Source organism: Tympanuchus pallidicinctus, unplaced genomic scaffold (assembly GCF_026119805.1).
Source record: "Tympanuchus pallidicinctus isolate F22 unplaced genomic scaffold, pur_lepc_1.0 scaffold1, whole genome shotgun sequence".
In the NCBI taxonomy this organism is placed as follows: domain Eukaryota; kingdom Metazoa; phylum Chordata; class Aves; order Galliformes; family Phasianidae; genus Tympanuchus; species Tympanuchus pallidicinctus.
The window spans coordinates 67,641,849-67,664,559 of record NW_026294618.1 but is presented as its reverse complement, the minus strand read 5'-3'; the positions used below and the strand labels follow the sequence as shown (position 1 = coordinate 67,664,559).

The 22,711-nt window shown below is 40.7% G+C and overlaps 2 protein-coding genes and 1 long non-coding RNA gene across 9 annotated transcripts in view; 2 read left to right on the top strand and 1 right to left on the bottom strand.

The window, feature by feature from the left end:
• The window catches only part of LOC128087184 (uncharacterized), a 146,930-nt gene extending 142,917 nt beyond the window's left edge, over positions 1–4,013 (bottom strand). Inside the window, exon 1 of the long non-coding RNA XR_008209703.1 lies at positions 3,900–4,013. This is a non-coding gene — a long non-coding RNA (uncharacterized LOC128087184). The remainder of the gene's footprint in view (positions 1–3,899) is intronic.
• TTLL2 (tubulin tyrosine ligase like 2) overlaps positions 1–22,711 on the top strand; it is a 487,337-nt gene that overhangs the window by 459,444 nt on the left and 5,182 nt on the right. The window lies entirely within an intron of this gene.
• Positions 2,144–22,708, top strand: UNC93A (unc-93 homolog A). Of its 7 annotated transcripts, none has more exons than XM_052696454.1 (11): positions 2,145–2,245; positions 2,577–2,669; positions 3,241–3,300; positions 5,810–5,959; positions 8,135–8,316; positions 9,081–9,310; positions 12,254–12,379; positions 15,223–15,440; positions 16,577–16,712; positions 18,050–18,181; positions 22,211–22,708. In XM_052696454.1, the coding sequence occupies exons 4-11, from the start codon at positions 5,873–5,875 to the stop codon at positions 22,474–22,476; spliced, it is 1,377 nt and encodes a 458-aa protein (XP_052552414.1). In that variant the 5' UTR covers positions 2,145–2,245; positions 2,577–2,669; positions 3,241–3,300; positions 5,810–5,872; the 3' UTR covers positions 22,477–22,708. The 7 variants fall into 7 exon arrangements, with proteins under 7 accessions (XP_052552458.1, XP_052552414.1, XP_052552405.1 ...); XM_052696445.1 differs by having other exon boundaries at positions 5,761–5,959; XM_052696498.1 differs by lacking the exon at positions 8,135–8,316 and having other exon boundaries at positions 2,144–2,245; positions 5,761–5,959.

Sequence of the window (22,711 nt, the reverse complement as noted above, 5' to 3'; positions counted from 1 at the left end):
CAATACCTTTGCTTTCATCTGCCGAAACTATTTACATTGATGGCAAGCAGATGGTAAACAGATGACAAGTATTCTTCTTATGGGACCTCCAGCCAAGGATGCAGACCATGCTACATGAAAAGCAGAAGGGGCTGGAGAGTCAGAGCCTCCACATCCCAAGGTATTTACACAGACATGCCTTGAGGCAAACCAGCTAAACCAGCTCTCTAGGATCAAGCCCCACTTCCCTTCACCTTTTATTTCTGCAAGGAGATAAACTGGTCACAAGTCTTTGTGGTAGCTTTTCAAAAGCAGAATCTTCCTGGCTCAAGCATTACAGAACCCTTTATTTTGCTGCCCACTAATGGACTTTATTAATGTGATAGTTACTAACAACATGAGCAGCCGCATGAACCAAAAAGGAAAGCCAAAAGTTTACACCTGGCAAAAGGTCTGGGCTGCTGACTAGAGTCCCATCCTCCCATGCCAGCTCATGGGTGTGTGCAAGGAATTTCTGATGCATGCTCTTGTGAACAGCTAATGTGCAGTCTAGCAGTTTCCAGTAAATGGCTCTGAAGACTCCAGAGCCGTTGCCATACAAAAGTCTATTGTTCATATGCAGGATCCGCCTCCCTACCCTTTCATTAGAAAAGCACAGACCTCAACAGTGGCATGTTTATCTTAGCAGGGTGTTAAACCTTACCAAGACAGCCGCTGGTTTAGGATTAGAAACAAGTTTATCCCAGCTATTCTGAAACATCCAAAATGCAGGATTATGCACATGTATGTCAACAGCGCTTGGGAAACAGATTTAAGAAAGTGAAATGAACCAAAATGAGAACACCTTCATATATGAGAATGAGAGCAGGACAATTGCAGTGGAGAAATGAGGTTGCTGTGCAGGGCAGGAGCTTAGCTTCAGAATGCTAGAGTCTCTCCCTGGGCTAGAATCAGGGTCTATGAACACCTTCATAGACAATGCTTCATGCGTTGAAAACCCCAGCCAAGAGAGATGAAAATCCCAGGAGGCTAGTAACATCTATAAGTCAAACAACATTAAAGAAACTGTTTCTCCAATCTTATAAAAATATATGGGTGATCCTAAGCTGGCATCATCTCATCCTAACCCAGACTGACTCCTACCTTTACTACAGAGACAATACTGGTTATTTTGGTAGCTGGATTCAACAGAACAGACAAGTCTCCTATGAGAAAAGCATCCAACAGAGTCCTCCAGATAGAAATGTTGCAACTGCATTCAAGTCTGTGGCCTGCACTGTCTGCAGTTTTTTCATTTGCCCCCCCCTCTCCCTCCCTCTTCTATCATAAGCTGACTCGCAGTGCATGAGATAAGGCATCTCTCCTCTTCTTCAAGAGATAGGTAGTAGAGCTGGAAAAGGTTCTAGTGAGATATTAAGAACAGCACTGAGGGAGATGGACCTGAAAGCCCACAGATCCAAAATTAGTGAGATAGGACACAACCAACAGTTTTCAGCTGACTTTCAGGAGATGCAGAAGCAGCAGAAAGGAGGTGAGGTAGGGAGGGAAAAGCAGAGATTAAAGCCAGGGATCAGCAAAGCAGTAAAGGAAGACAGGATAGATCAAGGACAGAAGGGAAGACCAAGATAGACAATTTGGTGCCTCCAGAGAAAGATGAAGGATGTCATCAGATAGGATGCAGACAGAAGAAGCATTCTAATGCCTATGCAGCCACATATAAAGGAGGGTCTTCATACAGATAAAAGGACAATGCATTGCATGAGGGAAAAGGAGCAGTATCTGAAAGGAAGGAAGGAAAATGCAGTCAATTTGGACATGTGAGCTGGAGGAGGAGGGGATGACTGGACATTTAGAGGAGTGCAGGAGCAACTCACATGCTAAGACTTTTGGCACCACAAAAATCATTAGTTTTATCTCATTCTGTGGGCAAAATTAATTCACTGACTGTCAACCCTCTTCAGAACAAACTCCAGTTTTTGCTTCTTAATTTGCCCAGCTGAGCTTTACAATTCTCACCCCTGAGCTCAGATTCTCCCAGCATTTAACATTTTTTTTTCCAAGGTCACCAACCATGGGTTATTATACCTCAGGTCTTTCATCTCCCAGCCAGCACTTACCCTCATGGTATTGTCACAGCCTCACAAATACCAAGAGCAAACCTAACCTTTGTCAAAGTAAACAGCTAAAATGAAGGTCCCTTGTGAGGAGTGGCTTGGCTTCACAAATCATGAATCTCAGCTCCAAAATCAGCAGGACACCAAAGCAGGTGAAGGAGGAGGGGAAGAATGGAGATACGCAGCCAAACTTCCACAGCAAGAAAGGAAATGCTGTGCCGGCAGCCTGGACCAAGCAGCCCTGAATTTTAATTAGCCCCTTTTCTTCTGAATGGAGAACTCAGACCTTGTCCTGGTGGGAGGGAACACAGCAGACATTTCAGGAGAGGCTCTTTCCCTGGGAGAACAGAACTTTGGAAAGAAAAGGCTGTTGTAGAGTTAGACTCATTAGCCATGCTCTCTTACACCTGCTGCACACTGTGAATGATTTTTCCTATTTGAATCATTCAACTTCGTGCTATGCTTCAACATTATGGTTTACAGGTACCCTACTCTTCGGAGGAGTAATTTCTGTCCTCAGGACACTTGCACTGCTGCAGCCCGTGAAGAGCTTCTTCTGTTTGATGTGTTCATAAGGTGAGTGCTTGGGATGATGGTAGCTTAGTCAAAGGAGAGTCCTGACTGCCCCTTAAAGTCTGTTGAGTAAGAAAGCTCACAGCTCTTGTGTCTCACAGACTGGATTAAATAACAGCAGCATGGGATTAACCAGCTGGGAGTGTTAACCAGGTAGTTTTCTGTAACTTGCCCAGTAGGTCCCATGCAATTTGCTGGCTTTGTCACCTTTAAGAGCTCCAGCACAAGCCAATATACCAAAGGCTTTTCAGTAATGCTGCAGCTCAGGACAATAGGCTCTGTCCTGGTGCTTCCCTCTAGGACACCTGCAATGCCTTCACCACGAAAAAGGGGCAGAAACTGGATTCATTTCTCCATGTGGGAATATGCAGACTGCCTCCTCTCTCATCACCCTTGTGTTTGGAGGTATCCAAGGGCAAGCACTTGTCCTCTGCAGCTCATGCTCCCTGTAAGCTCCTTGGAGACCAGCGTCACTTACAGCAGCTGCAAGCTGCTCTTGCAACACTTGCCCATGCTGTGTGGGTGGCCAAGCCATCATCCAAGCAGCATTAAAAAAGACTTATCCTTTCTACAGGTAGACTCAAGGGACAAGAAGCTAATGAATTAACAGCCTCCCAAGACAAAGAATACCACAGTGAGTATTCTGGGCTTTGGGTTGCTGTCATTAAAATAATTGCTTAAACAATATATCTAACCAGCAAAGACTAAATAGGGAAATGATAGATAATTATGAAATTAAAAAACATGAGAGATTAGCCTCCAATGCTACATCTTTTAAACAAAGCATGCCCTCATTTACATTCAAAAAATGAAGTCAGGAGAAGAAACACGATAGTTGAAGGATGGAGTCCTGAATTTAACTACCCTGCTCTATTTTCTACGTTTATGATCACAGTCCATGAGAATTTCAGTTTGGTGACTGCAGCCTCCAGTGCAAAAACTAAGCCTGAAGTATAGTGCGCACTCCTGAGGCTCACTTAATCTCTGTTAGATGAACTGAAAGAATGAAAGAGGTGTCAAAGGTGATGCACAGCAGGCCTGCTGGAGACACTGCTGCCTGGCACCAAAGGAAGAGCTCCTCAGCCTTATCAGATTCCTCAGTAGAAACTTTGTGCATTCCTAGGGAGAGGCTCAGCAGCAGGCTGGATAACCCAAAGCTCAAGGCAGGAATGGTGGAACAGGCGTAACTGTCTTTGATCACTGAGAGGAGAAAAGAAAACCCCTCAAACTCACCATCCCCCATATGCTCTCCAACAAGGTGCTGCTAAGAGGACGTGACAGAACTCAGAGTTCAGAATTCCTCCAGAACAGAAGTGTTGATCAGATATCCTATTAAACACTGCATTTTAAAAGTAGTGTCAAGTTAATGTTTGTTTTTCTACTTTTTTTTTTTTTTTTTTTTTAAAGCTGAGTTGTCATTACTGCTAGTGCCAAAATAGAGCACTGAAAATAAAGGCTTTTAGAACTGAATGTGCTTTGTGCTATCCTTGGTTCCTGCATCTGCAAGAACAGGCCAAAACTATACTTCAGGTTAGGAAAAGTATTCTTCTTCTATTTTCTCATTTACTTATTCAGCATTTTTCAACCTGTGACTTCAGTCCCCTAGAATTTTGCAGACTAAGTCTAAGGGGTCAAAAAAAGGAACAACATTTGTCACGAAGTACAAATATAAAATGCAAAGCTCTGGATTGGTAGATAGTTAAGGGTCTATAAATCTAAAAAATGTGAAATCAGGAGGCCAAAGCAGCACCAGTTTGGTTCATAAGCCTTGTAGAGGATTACAAACACTGCAAAACAGGAGTCGCATTTTCCATGCTGAGCACAGTAGTCCAAAATAAAAAGCCAGTATTTCACTATCTAGACTTGAAATGTGGAAGTACCATTGACAAAAGAGAATTAAAAGATTATGTTTCCTGCATTAATTCATTCCAGGAGATTATAAGACAAAAGAAGAAAATGAAAAAGCATATACTGGAATTTTCTCCAAAGGAGAAACAAGCTGTGACCTCTTTAATGTATTAAATGAATTAATGATCTACAACTTTCACCCCTCACCCTCTTGCTTCCCTGTGGGAAGCAAAATTGTGCCATCTAGTGGGATTTATACTAAGCCTTAACCGTGCATTCTTGCCAAACCCCATGGACATCCTACAGATCGCCATCATTTGAACAGGCTCATTGTACAGCATGGGTCTTGGATCCCATTTTGCTCCCGAGTTAAAATCCATTCCCTACCAAAGCTGCAGGAAGATCATTTGAAGGGGATTTGTGCACCCTGCCTGGCTTAAGAGCAGGAAAACCTGGTGCTTGGAAGTGAAATATCCAGAAAGTGTCACACAGGGTGGTCAGTGTGTCACCGACAAACAGAAAACAGAGAGAATAGGATAAAACAGGGGGGGAACTTTTCATCCCTTAGGAAGATTAAATACATCCCACAAAGTCTGCTATTTTTCAGGGGCCAGAGAAAGGGAAAGGAAGTTGCTCTTTCATTTATTAGCTAGATTCCTTCTTCACTTCTGATTTGATAGAGAAAAATGATTCCCATGAGGGTGACTTGGTAAATTTGGAATGTCAAAGCCACAGGGTTCCCCCTGTGGATGAAGAAGCTCCCATTTGCCTGGCAGCCAGCAACCCTGTTTTGACATGCTGCATGCATACAGAGAGCTGCTGTATGCAGATGAGACTTGATTAAAAACAATCCCATTTCCTTGAAATCTTTTGTGACCTTAGTTAAGCAACAGGCCTAATATAGATTTCAATATGATCTTTTAATCTTTGCCCTTTATGGATTAGTGTTATCTTCATGCTAGACAGGCATTTCAGTGCAGTTTCTTCTTCTATACCAGTGATAAGGGAAATCCCTATCACCTAAGACTGCAATACTAAACTCAAAGTACTGCAAAATGACTTATATGCCCAAGTATCAAGGCAGATCTAATAAAACTTGATAGATTTCCCTTGGGAGCATGCTTTATTGCCTCAGTCAAAACAGGTGAATGAGTAACAACTCCATTAGGAGTTTAAGTATCAGAAAAAAGTAAAGTTCATTGGACAATCCTCAAATAATTAACAACTCTTTCCTCTACAAACACAGTGAGAAGTGTTTCCCAACGAAACATAAGCTGTTTTTCTCCCACTCAAAGCATCCCCTGGAATAGTTGGATCAATTCTGTGCACTGGGAGACCTTTGTCTTATTTGAATCAACATGGAAAGGAATCTTAAGAATGTTTTGGTCATTTCTTTTGGATTTTTACTTCTCTTCACTGCTTATGGAGGGCTCCAGAGTCTACAGGTAAGTGGAGCATCTTCAAATAGCTGGCAGACAGTTGGGCCAGAAATGCATCTGCCCAAGTGGTAGTGTGAAATCCCTCAGTCTTTCCACAGTCTTTATAAATATATAAAAATATACATATAATAAATATACATAAATGCCTCCCTCGCAGATTTATAATATATTTTTATATATCACATAAGTATAGATATATTCATGACATAGGTTAAGACATCAACATAGCATGGGTTGCTGTCCTTCACCCAGATCCATAGCATCTACTAAATAGAATTTTCTAGTACTTCATCAGTTGGAATACTTGCATCAGTGTACTGTTTTAGATCCACAAAAGCTGTTTGAATGGAAAGTAAGTTTCTCTGAGATATTTCTCAAACAAATATACCGTAAAATTGCAAACAAATTTCTTTTCTGGGAAAGTTTTTGGTTTTGGAATACTTTTTAAGTGCTGTATTTTCAATATTATTAAAACACAGCAATATTAAATAATAAAAAATATATTCCTAACTCATTAAATAATGTAAGCATGAAGCAATACTATAACTCTTCATGATATAACATAGTAATTTAAAAAAAAAAAACTATTTCATACAAAAAGCAGGCCACAGCATTAGCCACAGCTAATATTGAAATTAACATCCAGAAACACAGAAATGAGATAGATTTTAAGAGAGATTTGAACACAACATACCATACACCAGAGCTGGCTTTCTTAGTATAGCTAAAAAAGAGTGAGGGGAAACTGTTGCTTTCTACAAATACTTCAGGACAGATAAACTCAAGGCGAAGGGTTTCAGACTAGAATGTTGGTCTAATGATAAACACGTGTATCTCAGCTATCTATAAGCAGGGTTAGGTAGGATACCAGAAGATGCCCCTGAGCAAGTGGGTTCTGGAAGGATTTTCCAACCAGTGTAGGAATAAGAATGCTTTGAAGATGAAATTAAACATTATTAGTAAGGGTTATTTTTATTATTATTATTTAATATAATATGATAGTTATCTGCAGTAACACAAGAGGGCTAAACTCATGTCAGAGAATCATAGAATTGTTCAGGCTGGAAAAGACCTTAAAGATCATCAAGTCCAACCACAACCTAAACAAACTTACCCTAATTCTAACAACCCTCTGCTAAATCATCTCCTAAGCACTGCATTGAAGATCCCTCCTATCTCCATACATTACCTCTTCTCTCTCAGATCAGTTTCTTTTTGCTAACACTGTCAAATTCCAAGCTCAGGAAAGTTCTACAAATGGATGGAGGTGTTACAAATTGGGAAGACTAAGAAGAGGGGCAGTGATAAACCTCAGAAATTGCAAGTCAGCCCTAGCATCTGAAACCACATGTTCAGGTTAAGCACTGCAATATCCATGTCCCCTATTCTGCAAGAGGGAGCGGTGCTGACTTACAAAGTAAATCCCTTCTCTCTCCACTTCATTTTGGTGGCTAAAGAGGACTTCCTGTGACACAATCAAAAGGTTATTTTATTGCATTGTAGTCTGTAGGTGAAGAACTGAAAACAGGCAATGTTTATTTCAATGTTTCTCCCATCCATCCCCAGAGAAACTCCTAACAGTTAAGAAGTCATATGATTTTGAAAGCCTGGCTCCACATTCTTGGAAGCTGTAGCTGACAAAATCAGACACTCAACTTCTGTGATCAGGAAGTCTCTCTGCCTGTTGACAAAACAATTATTCCAGTCTCCAAATACACTGACACCATTCAACACAGAAAATTCTCTCCTCACCTCCATGTCCTGGTGGGTGATGAATTTAGACGCGCAGACCTGCAATTTAAACTAAAGAATTTTTCACTGTTGCCATTGCAACCTTTGCAGTACAGCATTAAGGATATTCTTGTATGGGAGAAAGAAGGAAGGACAAAAGCCAAACAAGATCCTCCTTTCAACAAGAAACTCAAATTACATTAACTAATCTAAAATGGGACTCACCAAAGTTTTGCCTCTGAGTAATCCTCAACTGGTTCAGTATTATGCCTTCTAAAAGGGGTTATCACTGAGAAAATGACAAATTCACAGAGTCCATTGGGGAAAGGACTTGCTAACACTCAGGCCCAGCTTCCATCTCCCTGTTTCTGCTCAAAGCCACCCTCTGTACATCACAGTGGCATATACCTGTGGTAAAATCTGTCTCAACTATTGTTTTTGTCTATGCAGAGCAGTCTCAACTCTGAGGAAGGCCTGGGCGTTGCTTCCCTAAGTGTTCTCTATGCTGCTCTTATCGTCTCATCCATGTTTCTCCCTCCAATTCTCATCAAGAAGCTGGGCTGCAAGTGGACCATTGCAGGCTCCATGTGCTGCTACATTACCTTCTCCCTGGGGAACTTCTATGCTAGCTGGTACTACTATCCAATTTAACTACTCGAATCCTCTCTATTGTGTCTGGGCTAGATAACAGTGAGGGTAGAGTTCTCTTTTGTTTCAACCCCTGCGCTACCCCCCTTGCTATGGGTTTGAATATTAGGTGCAAAAGGCATTACCTAAATGAAGAGGGATAAATAAATTCAGTAACGGATAGAGTAGAAGTAAAAAGATGCAAAAAGCCAGAATGAATACATCCATCCACCCACCTGAAGCTGCTTCTCTAGCTTCTATGTACTGCAGAGATTTCCCTTTGAGAAAAAAAACGTCAAAACAAAATCAGAGGTTTCTTATAAAATCCAAGTGACTATTTGGTCTGTTTTTGGAAGGATTGAAAAGAAATCTGGCTCTGTGAGTAGAAGAGATGTGTTGCTACCAGGCCGCTTTAGAAATGGATGAACAGTATACTCCTGCTCTCTAGTAACAGTGGATGCAACTCTACAGAGTAAAGGTGTTGTGATCCATCTTCTGAGGAGCAGATGCAATTCTCAATTACAAAGGGATTGAGCACTTGGGCACAAAGCCAGCTAGCCTAGACTTAGCCCCTAGATACAGCTGGGAGTGTTTTCAGATCCTAAGATTTGTAAGGTTGGCCCTTTCTTGATTTCACACAGTAGATTTGCTGAATCATATACAGGATAAATCTATTTCTTTGATGTCTATTTGTTGCCTCTGGATCTTTGGGTAAATGATTATTATGCTAAAGGATGATAATTCTGCTAAATAAAGTGTTCTTTGGCAGGTACACACTAATCCCTACCTCTGTGATCCTGGGCTTAGGAGGAGCACCACTCTGGTCTGCCAAATGCACTTACCTCACCATTGCTGGCAATTCATATGCTGAGAAAGCAGGAAAAATTGGGAAAGACATTATCAACCAATACTTTGGGGTCTTCTTTCTGATATTTCAGTCCTCTGGAATCTGGGGAAATCTTATTTCATCCCTGATACTTAGCCAATCTTCTAACAAAGGTAAAATATATTTTAAAACTTGGCACTTCTACTATATACATGAGCTAGCTTTAGATGATTGAAGATTTCTGTAGTTGAGCTAGTGACCCTCAATTCCCATCATAATCAGTAAAAACAAGCACTTCAGATGTGAGTTAGCTCATCTGCAGCAGATCTGCTAGATTGCTCAGGAAATGTCTATTTTCTATCAACACTTCATCAACTATAAAGACAGTTCAGACATCTAGCTCAAAAATAGATGTCTATTGAATTCCCCTCATGTCTCCAAAGCACAGATAGGCTGCTGGCAGTGACAGCCTTCTAGATCTGACTTAAAGTAGATTAAAACAAAAGGCAAAACACTGGAGCAACCTTTTCACAAAGCCTGTAGTACTGCATTAGTTTGCTGTTAAGCATTCACGGTTAGTCAGGCTGGTGTTGGTGCTCACCAAAAATTAGTGCTTTCAGAATTGTCAAGAAGAAATAGAAATAGCTGTTGGCAGGAATCTGCATGCCAGGACTTCTCCAGCACATTTCAGGTTCAGACAGCAGATGTTTATGTAGTTTGAAGAAATCACTCAACAGCACTGCCCTCATTTCCCATGCTTGTAATTGGCATAAGCCTTAAACAGGCAATTGTGAAGATAAATTAATACCTGGACACCACCTTAGAGATTCACAGAACTACTGTGTATTATTTTTATTGCAGCCCCCCGGCCATTCCCTGTACTGTCAAAATCAGAGCAGGATGGATATGGAAGGGGTTTTCCACGTGCACTGCTACTATGAATAGCAAGGAGCTACCTCTCTTCCTGGGCTCAGTTAAATTGTATGTTCTCTGGGGGATATTCAAATAGGTATTACGTGAAACCCAAGCATCAGAGAGTTGGTACCAGGTTTTAATCTTTGAATCCTTGGGTTTATAACAAGATGGTTGTGATAATTGTGGAGAATCAGGCATCTTCTAAACCCAAACACCGTCAAAGCAGAATGCTAAAGGACTTTATCACTTGCAGCAGAGCCCTGCTGACCTGATTACTGAGTCACATGATGTCACAGGAGGGACCAGCTGCTCTGATTTCATGTGCAGGGCAGAAGATTTGGTGCAGTGGTGGGGTCTGCAAAACATTTTACTCTCCTTTGGCTCACAGTACACATCATGTTAAGTGATGATAATAAGAAGATTAAAATACTGGCCATCTTGTAAATCCACTATACTTTTACATTGGAGGATGTTCCTTGAACTCCAAAGAAACTCTAACTTTTACTTATTTTTATCAGTTACATGGGATTTCAGGAAAGGCTGCCCTCCTGGGAGATGTGCAGTCATCAACTCTCAAAGCCCAAGGACATGCATGTCTCAGTGACGAGCAGCCATGCTACAAGCCATACTTCCCAGCTATGCTTTGTCAGCAGAAAAGAACTGCCTCAGGGTTAGGGCCTCCAGGCACTCAGTTCCTTGCCTCTCCTCTGACAGTACAGCAAAGGTACCTACTACCCATATTACTCACTTCGAGCATGCTTAAAGTTTCATGGAGCAGTAAGAAAGATACAGTATTAGTAGACAGCATTAACGTATTGCCTGCATCACTGAATCCAGCAAGGCAAGCTGCTCCATGATGGAATGCTACAACAAGGGACAGAAATCAATGTAAATTAAGAGAATCATCCTTTCTCGTTCACCAACTTTGCAGCCTTACTGTCAAAAGAACAAAACAAACCCTGCCTTGCAGTTCTCATACCACTAATTGTGCATTCATCATCAGATTATACATGAACAGATAAAAAAAAAACCCAAACAAACTTGTTTTGCACAATTCTGCATTTTACTAGTGTGAGTCACAGTTACCATATGCTAACTTGACTGAAGGCTTGCTCATCCAAAGCCATGTAGCTATAGCCACTGAGTAAGGTAATTATTTTCTTTATGTTTCGATCTACATTGAACCTGAAGTTGTTTATGAAGTGAACAGCTACTTCTCACTGCAGCACCACTGTTTGGAAGCAATGAGGAAAAGCACACTAACTGCTGTTACTCAGTAACTCAACTGCAAAATTACAGATCAAGTTCTGTTTAAGGAATCAGTCAAGGTACACTGTATTGCTCTTTACTATGCGTGGACCAATGGAAAATTGTGCAACAAAAATATTGAAATAATTTTGGTTTTTTTAATCATCTTTTCTCACTGCAAAGCTTATTCATGCACACACTTTGGGTCAGTATTTTGCTTTTACAAATGGGGTCCTAAAGGAAGTGGGCACAGTGTCATGAAGACACACAGGACGTATAAGCATGTGTGTGTGTGTGTGCAGCTTTGGCACAAGCCCAGCACAGGGCAGAAGAGATCAAACAAAGCAAAGGTCTTACTCCAAACCCTGCCATACTGTTCTGGTTTCAAATATGCTCTCAAATTGTAATAAAGCTAGTAATAAGTTATTAAAGCAAGGAGAAGCCAGTTTCTTAGAAGACTGCATTAAGGGGTAATCATAAGTTGAATTAATAAAACAGATGTCTCAAGGTGGTTTCCATTTCTATATCATACACAGAAATTTTCTGAATAGGGACAGTGTGCTCTTCTACAAGAGCAGTTAAGTTCTGCTGTAAACTGAAAGCCCTTTCTTGCAGTGTAATATAAGTTAGAAGTTACAAATAAATACTAGAACTTCAAATAATGCAAATAGAGATTGTAGTCAGATGTAAGCCTCTGGCTTCAGTCTGTGCCTTCATGTAACTATCAATTCCATGTTCTGTCTTGAGCAACTGATTCCATTAAACCAATTTTTTGTGCATGTTAAGCTTGGATACTGAAGTAAACATCTGTAATTGGAAGGATTTGAAACCACAATTAGGCACTGAGTGCTAGATTCCCTTTTCACTACATCCTTATATATAGTATGCATTCATCTGATCTCGTCTCTGTCTTGCCTTTCTTTCTTTTTTTTTTTTGGTTCTTACTGAGTTAGTGGAAATCTCAGAAGACCACCTGGCATGCTGTGGGGCGTATGATTGTGAGAGCAATACCACTAACACCACTGCCTTGGCAGAACCCTCTAAGTCCTTGGTCTACACTCTGCTAGGGGTCTACACTGGTAAGTAATCCACAGTCATCAATGAATAGCACTGATAGGGAACTTAATATTTGTGAAATCAAGCATAATTTTGCAGATTAAGTTTCCAACTTCCTATTTCAATCCAGTTTGCAAGAAGGAAATAAGATAATGAGAGCTGTAAACTACTCCGTTCTAAATAGTTTCAAATGCTGTGTGCCAGCATCACATGATTTTTGTCTAAAGCAGCAAGACTTCTCACCTGGAAGAAAGCTGATTCAGACTAGAATTGAAAGTACGCTTACGCTGCAATTTGAGGATTACACAAGCTCATCCAATTATGCAAGAGAGAGTTTTAAATCCACCATTTTCTGTATCAGTAATAGCAAACGAGTTACTAATGGCATCAGGTTGATTCATATAGACCAGCAGAAGTCCACACTGCTAAGAGCAGCTCTCTAGAGGTACTGCTGATGGTTGGACTAGATGATCTTAGTGGTCACTTTCAACCTTAATGATTCTATGATTCGACCTGAACTCACCAGCTGCCAGCCATCTGTGGATGCCGATCAGAACAGGCAGGAGTGTTCTAACCTGTGTGCTACAGTTCAGCATGAGAACTGCACTGTAATTAGAGGTGGATGTGAACCACAGCTCCTAGAACATGCAGTCATTCAGTGGGAGTTTTTTGGATCCCTGCTGAGATCTTACAACTTTAGTCAATTCTCAGCTGTGATGCTTAAATTATAATGCTTTTGTGAGAAAATCAGAGATAAAAAGCAGCAGTAGGTGAACTGGCACATCTCTCATTTAGTAACTATAGCTGCTATCAACCCTCCTTGCATAGGGCTAGAAAGAAATCAAAGACAGAGAAGACTGATGCCATCAAACCTCCAAAGATGAAACCAGATAGGTAAAAACTCAGCAACATTTCGTAGTAATGAAGAAAGTTCAAAATGCATCTGTCTCAAAACAGGCTCATCTCTAAATAAATGAGAAGTATTTTAGCAAGGCAGAATGTGGCCTTACCTTTGTTAAAACATCTTAGCCTCTGCACATCAATATACTCTCAATGTTGAGACATATGCACATAACTTGACATACACTAAAGCGGAGAGTGTGCAATCCAGCCAGAGGCAGCACTCACCAGGCAAGTCCACCACAGCAAACCCTCTCTCCTGTGCAAACCTGCACTCTTCTGAAGTGAGAAAACGCAAAGAGTATCCCCCCCACTTCCCTTCCAGAGAGTGCTGGAGCTGATGAGTTTTTGTTAAAGGCAGTTTTGGCTCTCAGGTTTAAATTTAAATGTGATGACTAACATATACAGCAATCCCTTAGGCTTCCCTCATGCAAAACGAATGCAACCTTGCTGTCTACTGACCTTGTGTCAGTAGGGTTTCATTTTTCTTTTAAGCATTTAATAAAAGATATGTCTTTTCCTACCTCGAGGGAAACCAAATAACTAAATATTTCATTTACAGACAGTTTTAAAATGTCTTTCCTGTTTGGTTGCTGAGTACACAGTTTGCCTGCTTAGGTGGAACCTAATATTAGATAAGCCTCTTGTTCATTTTGTGGATGTTTCTTTTTATGTTCATACCAATCACTATTAAGCCATGCAGTTATTCATCTCCTGTAATCATTCTTGATTCATTTAACATATTTGTTAGACTATTTGACCTATAAATGCAAATATCCTGTTCTCATAAGTCTTGCCATCAGCCCAAATGCACCAATGAATACACTGGCAGAATATACACCACTATTGTTTTACAGTCCAGCTACCACTTAGAATCAGTACAATGGAGAATATAATTTCCTTCTAGGAAACATAGGTGAGAAATAATACATGATCACAAAAATGCAGCAATTTTCTGTAAATCTGCTAACATATTTGTGCATTAAAAGTTCACAGAAAAGAGGATGAACACATAGGAGCACACCAAACAGGCCACCTGGATGAGAAGAGGTGCTCAGTTCTCCTCTTGCTCTGTAACTCCACTTGGTTCCACAGATAGTTTTCTAGTGTCCACCAGCAAGAGAGGAAATACAGTCATGCCTTTTACCTGTCAGAAACCAGTTGCCAATTTTTGTCTTCATGGGTATTATGAGCCACAAATACCTTCTTGATTACGTGAACAAAATCTTTATGATTCACTCCATGAGCAGCGTATGTAGACTGATGCATACATGATCACTTTTTAACTACTGTATGTACTCTTTTATATGCTGCTTCTGATAAGAAATTATAGGTTCAAAGCTGTAACACATCTTTTTCAAGAGCACAATTGTTTACTATCATCTTAAAAATAGCACTTATTCTGTACTTAAAGCACAGTCCAGAGATGATTAAAAAAAAAGCCAACAAAAAATGGCTACATGTACTGGGATCCACGACAGCAGTTCTACTTCTAGCACTGTATTTTTCCTTCCATGTATATGAAGGAAGATCCACCCCCAGACATGAGTGCTTTGGCACTGAAAGTGTATATTCCTCTCTTGTGTTGATTTAAAGCCTTTTGATAGACCCAGAGGGAGCACTCTCTGGCCAGCTCTCAGTCCCCATGACCCCTGCCTTGCCCTGGAAGGGTGAGCCATCACCCTCAGTGGCCATGCAGCTGGCCTGGTGGCTGTCACAACAGCCAAGTCACAGCTAAGCAGACGGGATTTGCAAGGTGTACAGCTGCATGAAGAAGATGTGAGCCTCAGGCCTCCTTGTTTACACAGAATTGGCCTTTACTCTGAAGCAGAATCAGATTCATCTGCCAAAACATCCCATGCAGAGCTAAGCAATAAGTCAGAACAATAACTGTAACAAGCAATTTCCCATCCTTTTTCCAGCATTCCTTATTTTTTTTCATGAACTTTTTGTTTTGTTTTTGCAGCTAGTGGTGTGCTAGCTGTGTTGCTGATTATTATATTTCTGGACCAGATCAAATCTGAGCAAGCAGAGACTGAGAAAGAAATACAAAAGACACCATCCTTTTGGTCTACGTTCCTAGCAACTTTCCAGCAGCTTAAAGATAAAAGACAGTGTCTTCTAATCCCTCTGACAATGTACAGTGGGCTTGAACAGGGATTTCTTGCTGGTGACTACACAAAGGTGTGGATGACAATGAAAATCTATTTCTGTCTAATTGTTCTTTGTGCCTTTGTGTCCTACTAATTGCATCTGATCTATATTTACTTGTTAAATGAAGATGTTTTTAATGGTGATTTGTGGTTAGCTAAATAACTGCTTACCTCTACTTGAATGAACTCTGACTGACATCTTCAGATGGGATAAGCCAGTGGTAAATATGTCCCTTGGAACAGCCTAAAAAAAAAAACAAAAAAACAACAACACACATTGTGAGCTTAACTCATCAGCAGAGAGCTACAGGTTCAAACTCTTCAGTTTGTTGTAAATAACAAAGTGGGAGACAAGCCAGAAGTCTGCAAAGCTTTTCCATCTTCCTTCCTTCTGGTTTCCCTTGAGTTTTTATAACTGCAAGTCAGCACACATATCACATTATTTTACTGTGAGAACCTCTACAGAAAGAGGGCAAACGCTCTACACTGATGGCTGGAAGCCTTTGCATTAAAATGATCACTGTTGCTCCTCCTCCCTCACTCTACAAACCTAGACACACTTCAGGTGTGTTCCCCACATTTGTTGAGAAACCCTCCAAAGAAAGGGAGCAAAGTTCCTGAGCTAATTATTTGATACTCAAGTTTTCAAACCTAGCATATAGGCAGATGGAAGAGTGCACCTGCAGCTGTGTTTGAATGGATTGAGAGGGGCACTCCATGGCCACATCCACTGGCTTGCTGAATGCTCTTATAGGTGAGGTCCTCTTTGCTTCCTGGGAACTGCTCAGTAATGGCCATTGCACTAATTGTTAGATTTCAGACATTTCATGATCAGACATTGTCAGATCATGATCTACGAAGGCAAGGACAGAAAACTCCTTGTGTCACTGCCAGGAGCTTTATTTGCATAGTTAGCAGTGCTCCAGTTTCTTCCCCTCCTTGTTACTGCTGTTTGCATGGGTGACTGGGAACTGGATTAGGAATATCACTGCTGAAGTCCAACTATGTCAGTACTCATATTCAGAAACTTGTGAGCAAGCTCTGTAGCTATGCTCCTTTGACCTTGTCTGTGTTGGCTGTTTACTAAATACTCATGGTAAGACCCTTGAACCATAGCTGCATATATTCACTAAAGTCAATATGTCACCACTGTCTCCTCTCTTGCAGACTTATGTGACCTGTGCCCTGGGGATTCATTATGTTGGTTACGTGATGATCTGCTTTTCAGCTGTGAATTCCCTTTGTTCTCTGCTCTTTGGAAAGATCTCTCAGTTCACTGGTAGAAAATTTCTATTTGCATTAGGTATGTAAAGTCCACTCAAAGGACTGATCACCTCACATAATACCTCAAATCCAGTTCTCGACCCTTTGCATGCAGGACAAAGTGAGGCTCCCCGTCAGCTAGCGATTAAAATTGATGTGGAGGCAAAACTAACTCATGAGAGGCAGCACAGCACACAGCTGTGCTCGAGTCACTGTCTTATGTCACTTTGTTTGTGGTGAGTTCACCCTGCCTTTGAGGGCACTGTCTACTCAGAAAACGTCCTATAGCTTTGAAGCTACAATGCAATGGCAATAAACGATCCTACAATACAGATTACAGATGTTGAGGTTCTACAATGAACCTGAAAAGGATTTCTCCATTGCCACACCTTTTATGAAGCAAAACCAACTGAAAACCAGCAACTGAGAATCTAGTTCCCTCTCTCCAGAGAACAAAGTTCAGGGAGCAATGACACAATGGAGGCAGAAAAACACCAAGAAATGTTTCACTTCTGTCCCAGTATCCACTGAAGTATCACCCCAAAGTATTGATACCTTGCTTCCATCACACAGGCCTATATTGTTAAAAACCTGTATTATTAGAAACTTCACTTGCTGAGTTAACGTGCATCACTAGAGGAATTTCCTCTACAGGAGTTTTTAAACCTGAGCAAGAAAGAAGAAATTTAGAGTTCGTTACACTATTATCACTAAATCATCTGTGATTCTTCTATATGTGTCTGTGTGGAACTCCTTTTAGATGTAAAACAAACAAACAAATCACACCACCACCCAACAATAACTTAACAGCAATAAAAACAAAAAAAGCATTAGTAATGCAAAGCCTCTGAAGCTCTCAGGTGTGTTTACTAGTCTATGTACTCAGACTAGAAAGGTGCACCAGTGACAGGGACTAATCAGTTATCCATTTACATACTACTGTTAAGAAGGCAGCAAACCCTCAGGACATTCTTAATTGTCTTCCTTAGCCCTGAAAGGAAATCTAGCACTACTTAATCAGAGCAGAACAGTGCTTTCTCTCCCCGCCACACACCTCGCATTTGGATTGCGAGGCTTTCAGCAGCCCCTTCTCCTGCTGAGTGGCAGTTCTGGTCCCCTATGATAACAGCCACATCAGCTCCCAGGATCCCTCAGTTCAGAATGCTCAGAATTATTAACAGAAGATTATTAAACGATTGCATTGTACTGTATTGTATTTCATGCAGTATCAACTCAGTCAGTGCAAATCTCTGAACCAGAAAGATTTCTGGATTGCCTTGTGCTTTAGTTGGGGGAAGAATTTTAAAGAGCATATACCACTACCTCTCCTGCATATAATAGCATTTATACTGCTCTGCTTTCTTTCTAAACTGACAGCCACAGCTACGAACACTGCCTGTATAATAGCACTACTGCTGTGGAAACCTCATTCTAACCAGCTTGTCGTGTTCTTCATATTCCCTGCTCTTTGGGGCTTATCGGATGCCATTTGGCAGACACAAACTAATGGTAAGTCTTGGTGACAATGAAATGAATTCTCCTGAGATGTAAAATTCTGCATGTTATATTTATAAGCAATCTGGTTTAGGACGTGCATAATAATTAGAATAGGTTTAAGACCGCTACTGAAGGACATATCTTAGCTCTTTAGAGACTAGAATAAATCAGAAGTTGAGAATGAGAAAGTAGAATACTTATTAAATATTTTTTCCATGATGAAGAGAGGAGAACATTGTGAAAGATAACAGATATTCAGAATAAATATTCTGGAGGAGCATATTTCTCAGAAAATTACAAGGTTCAGAAGAATGTTACATTTAGTCTGTCTTTTGTAAAAAATAAAAATAAAAAATAGAGCATTCAAAAAAAATCAACGCAAATCTCAGCTACAAAAGAAGCAGTAAATTGGCTTTCAGTAGTTATTAGAAAAAAAAATGAGGGAAAAAACCACAGAGAACAACATTATGCAACCACACAAATCTACGATTCATGCATTTCTGATTTGTTCCATTTAAAAATCATAATCAAATGTGATAAGGTACAAAAAGCAATAAAAAGCAGCAGAGTCATGAGAGATTTCCACGTGAAGGAAGAATAACGAACTAGAATGCTTCAGCCTGGACAAGAGATAAATAAGGAAAGCAGAATGTGAGACTGTGAATAATATAGGAAAGGTGATTAGAAAATGATTTATTCGCTATTTCTCTTAATAACAGAACAAGTGGTACCAAACAGCACTGTCCTACAGCAGGCTTCATAGAAAATGAAGGAAATGTTTTTTTCCAGAAAATACATAATCAAGTTGTGGTGTTCATTACCAAAGGATTAACAAGAGCCCAAAAATATAAATGCTTTTAAGTTGGCATTACATCATTTCAGGGGGAAATGTTCTTGGGGGTTAATAAGCCTGGTGGTACAGAGGAAACGTAAAACTCAGAAAGCCCCTGTGTCTTTGACTGCCAGTAGGGGAAAGACCATTCTTTGGCAAATAAGGCATTCTGTACTTGCCTTATTTCTTACACTCATCCTATGAATTTGTTGCTGCAAGGCTATGTTTGGACTTCTTGTCTGATACACTACACGTCTTCAAAATCTTTTATCATCTTCTGCTCTGTGATACAGTGTAATTATTAATCCCCAGCATAGTACAGATAACGAGGTGATACACACTCACTTCTGTAAGGGTTCACTTATACTTACCGTTAATGGGAACTAGAGGAAGTGATCTTCTGCAGACTGAAGACAGATTACAAAATGCTGTAGAGGGCAAGGAAAAGCTACAGTCTCTATTGTATGTATTGGAATACATACAGGCTACTAAAGACCATCACTTGCAGTCTTTTTAAACCAGTGCCATAGCCTGTGTCCACAGGGTACTGTTAAATGCTCTCCCACTTGCTCTTGTACTTTGCTTCTTATTTCTCTATCTCAAATTCATGTTTGGCAAGAGACTGTAGGAATACACAGGTGACAGAATTAGCTCACTTGCTAGCTCCCATATCTGCCCTTATTTGCCAGTGTGTCTAGGTGTCCTCTCTCGCATCTCTCTGGTTAGCCCAGTAAGTGATTTGATGATTTTGCTCACTGGATAAATCAGTACATTTCTCCTAGAGAGACAAAAGGAGATCACCACAGTCCTTTTCCTGGTGCTTACAGAACTCCTTTCCAGCACTCTACAGTACCCTACACAAATAAGGAAGCAACCAGTCAGATCACTCTGTCCTTCCAGCAGTTTCAGGTCATATCACTTAGAGCGGAGCTGTTACACATGTCAAGCAACACCCTCTCAGCTTCTCTCATCTCAACCCACAGCCTTGTGCCTTTGATACAATTGTAAGTCAGTGCTCTCATTGTTCAGGTTTATAAAGGGAGAGCATCAGTGATGATTTGCACTCTTTGAAGCAAAGTTGGTAATTCATTTCCTGCTCCTCCTGCCAGCCATCTCCCTGGCTGTCCACCTCTCTCCTTCCCAAAACTCTTAAGAATCATTCTCCAGAATCTTATGTCTCTCACTAAGATGAGGGATCTTTCCAGCAGTCCTTGTCCTGATACTTGACTTTCCTGAAAACATCTCGTGTGGTTCCAGCATATCTGAGGAAGGGGCACCCAGTGCCCTCATTAAGAGAAAGGAGTAGGCTTCAATGTGAAGAGGGCTTCAGTGTGAGAGATGGAGGCTGGAAGATTGTGCAGCTCCTAATGCCCTCACAAGGCACAACTTGCATGTTGTGTGTACAAATCATTGTACTACTGAGCTCTGCAGTGTTGCGAGAACTCCAACCTCTATTACAGTACTGTTGCTGGTCACCCACATGTTCAGGCTCCTGCTGGATATTCATTAAAACCTTCAGATTTGTTGCTAACTAGGAAAAAGACTAATGTTCCTTATGCTTGCACAGTATCCTTTTTTTGTCATCTTTTACAGTTATTCTGCAGCTTCTAGTAACAAAACGCACAGAATTTGCATTGTCACAATAATGGCAGGAGATTGTGCAGTGACATTATAATGCTGCATCCCAGAACAAACTCAGCAGTTTGAAATGCCTGCTTAGGACAGTCTCTTCTCCTCCTCATCAGTTTTATAGAGGGAAAGCAGTACTAAAATAATAAGAGAAATTCCTGACTCCAAAGGCTATGAGGTGAGACTAAGACCTGTAAAATAGCATTAGGGACTAAGGTCTGTGGTGCTTCCTTAGGCAAGCTCCCACAAACGCCCTTTCCATTTCAGCAGACTAATCGCTGAATAAATACAACATCATTGTGCTGCATACTCCAGGCATTTTACGGTAATCAGAGACGGTTTACTTTGGCCTGTTGTGGATAGTTAATGCTAGAGTTCCCCCTAGAGGTATGCAGGCAAACAATAGATGAGTCATTTCATGTTACAAAGTTTCCTGATATGTTTGTGTACATATGTGCACTCCATTACCAGTTGAAACCTACTTCATTTCAGAGTGTGTACTTCCCTCTCTTATCTAAGTTGAGCACAGTTGCTGTTATCACCTTCCTGGCAATAAACACACTTCAAGGACAATTGTGCAGCACAGGTAGAAATAAATAAATAAAATAAAGCTCTCGAGCATTACATGTGCATTTAGAAAGGATGTGAACCAGACTGGAAAGTTTATAAACCTGGACAAAAATTATTTTCAGCAGTCCTTTTCCACATTCATGCCTACCAACAGAGCAAGGTGAAGAGGCTGTAGGAATGGGAAAGCAGGCAGGACAGAATTAGGACAGAATTTCCATGAAAGTGAGGCTCTATAGCTACCAACAAGAATTCAGACCTAGCAGCAAGCCCATGCACTCAGCCAGCCTAGTGGACCCTTCCACAGCTCCAGTCAGCCATACTGGTGCCATACTGCACTTGGCAAGGTTGGTAATTAAGATCCAGCATTCTAGAGAACTTTGTTCTCTTTGTCTTTTGGCTGAATATGCATATTTCAAATATACAAGTTGTTAGATACAGAAATGAATGAGCGAAGTCAAGGTTCATCACGTTCCTTCCTACTCACCACAGCTGAGTCAGTGGAAACACTGGCTTTGTTATCACCACCAATGCTAGCTCAGCACCCAGAGGAAAGTGAGCCCTCTGCCCTTCCCTTGGTGCTTCACCAGTAGAACCCAGAGGTGGGAATCCCTGCCTGAATCCCAGGCATGGGGATGCAGCTGACCAAACTCAGAGGGAGCTTTCAAGACAACACAACAGTATGTAAGGACTTGCCTACAAACCTTCCCCATTTCCGGCTGATAATTTGAAAAACAAACTTCCTATCATTTCACTTTGAGACCACACATCTTTTTTTCCTCTCATTTTCTTTCCCTTTTTCCTCTGTTATTTGCTTTTTTGTTGTTTTTGCTGTTTTTTAACTTATCGCAATTCATATGAGCGCAAAAATATTCTACAACAAAGTTTGCACTTTCTTCTCTCCTTAAGAGGAAAGGTTCATTTTCCCTGACGTGGCCTATTTATCTCTGCTGCAGAAAATACGTAGTTTCAAACTTAACCTTCACAAACCTTGTCTCCTTGTTTTCATTCAGGACTTTATGGTGTTTTATTTGAGAAGCACACAGAGGCTGCCTTTGCAAATTACCGTCTCTGGGAATCATGTGGATTCGTCATTGCCTTTGGTTACAGCACCACACTGCGAGTCTACATCAAGCTGTACATTTTACTGGCTGTGCTTATGTTGTCTATGGTGACATATGGAATGGTTGAGTACCTGGAAGCAAAGAGATCCTCTGGGACACCTGCTACTACAGAAAAAGAAAATAAGGGACCTCACACCCAGGAAACACATATCTAACCCATTTGGGTCAGAGTAATCAAGGTCATCTCCTACAGGCAGGTTTCCACAGGTGTTCCAAGTTCAACAGTTTCAAACAGATTTTGGGGCCAACAAAATACAAATGTCTTAGGAGTAAAAATTTCTCTTGACCTTTCAGCCTTATGAAGGAAGATTACCTGACTTCATCCTTTCATACAACTAAACATCTCTCTTTTTTTAATTAATAAAGTCTGGATAAATGTATACAAGACTC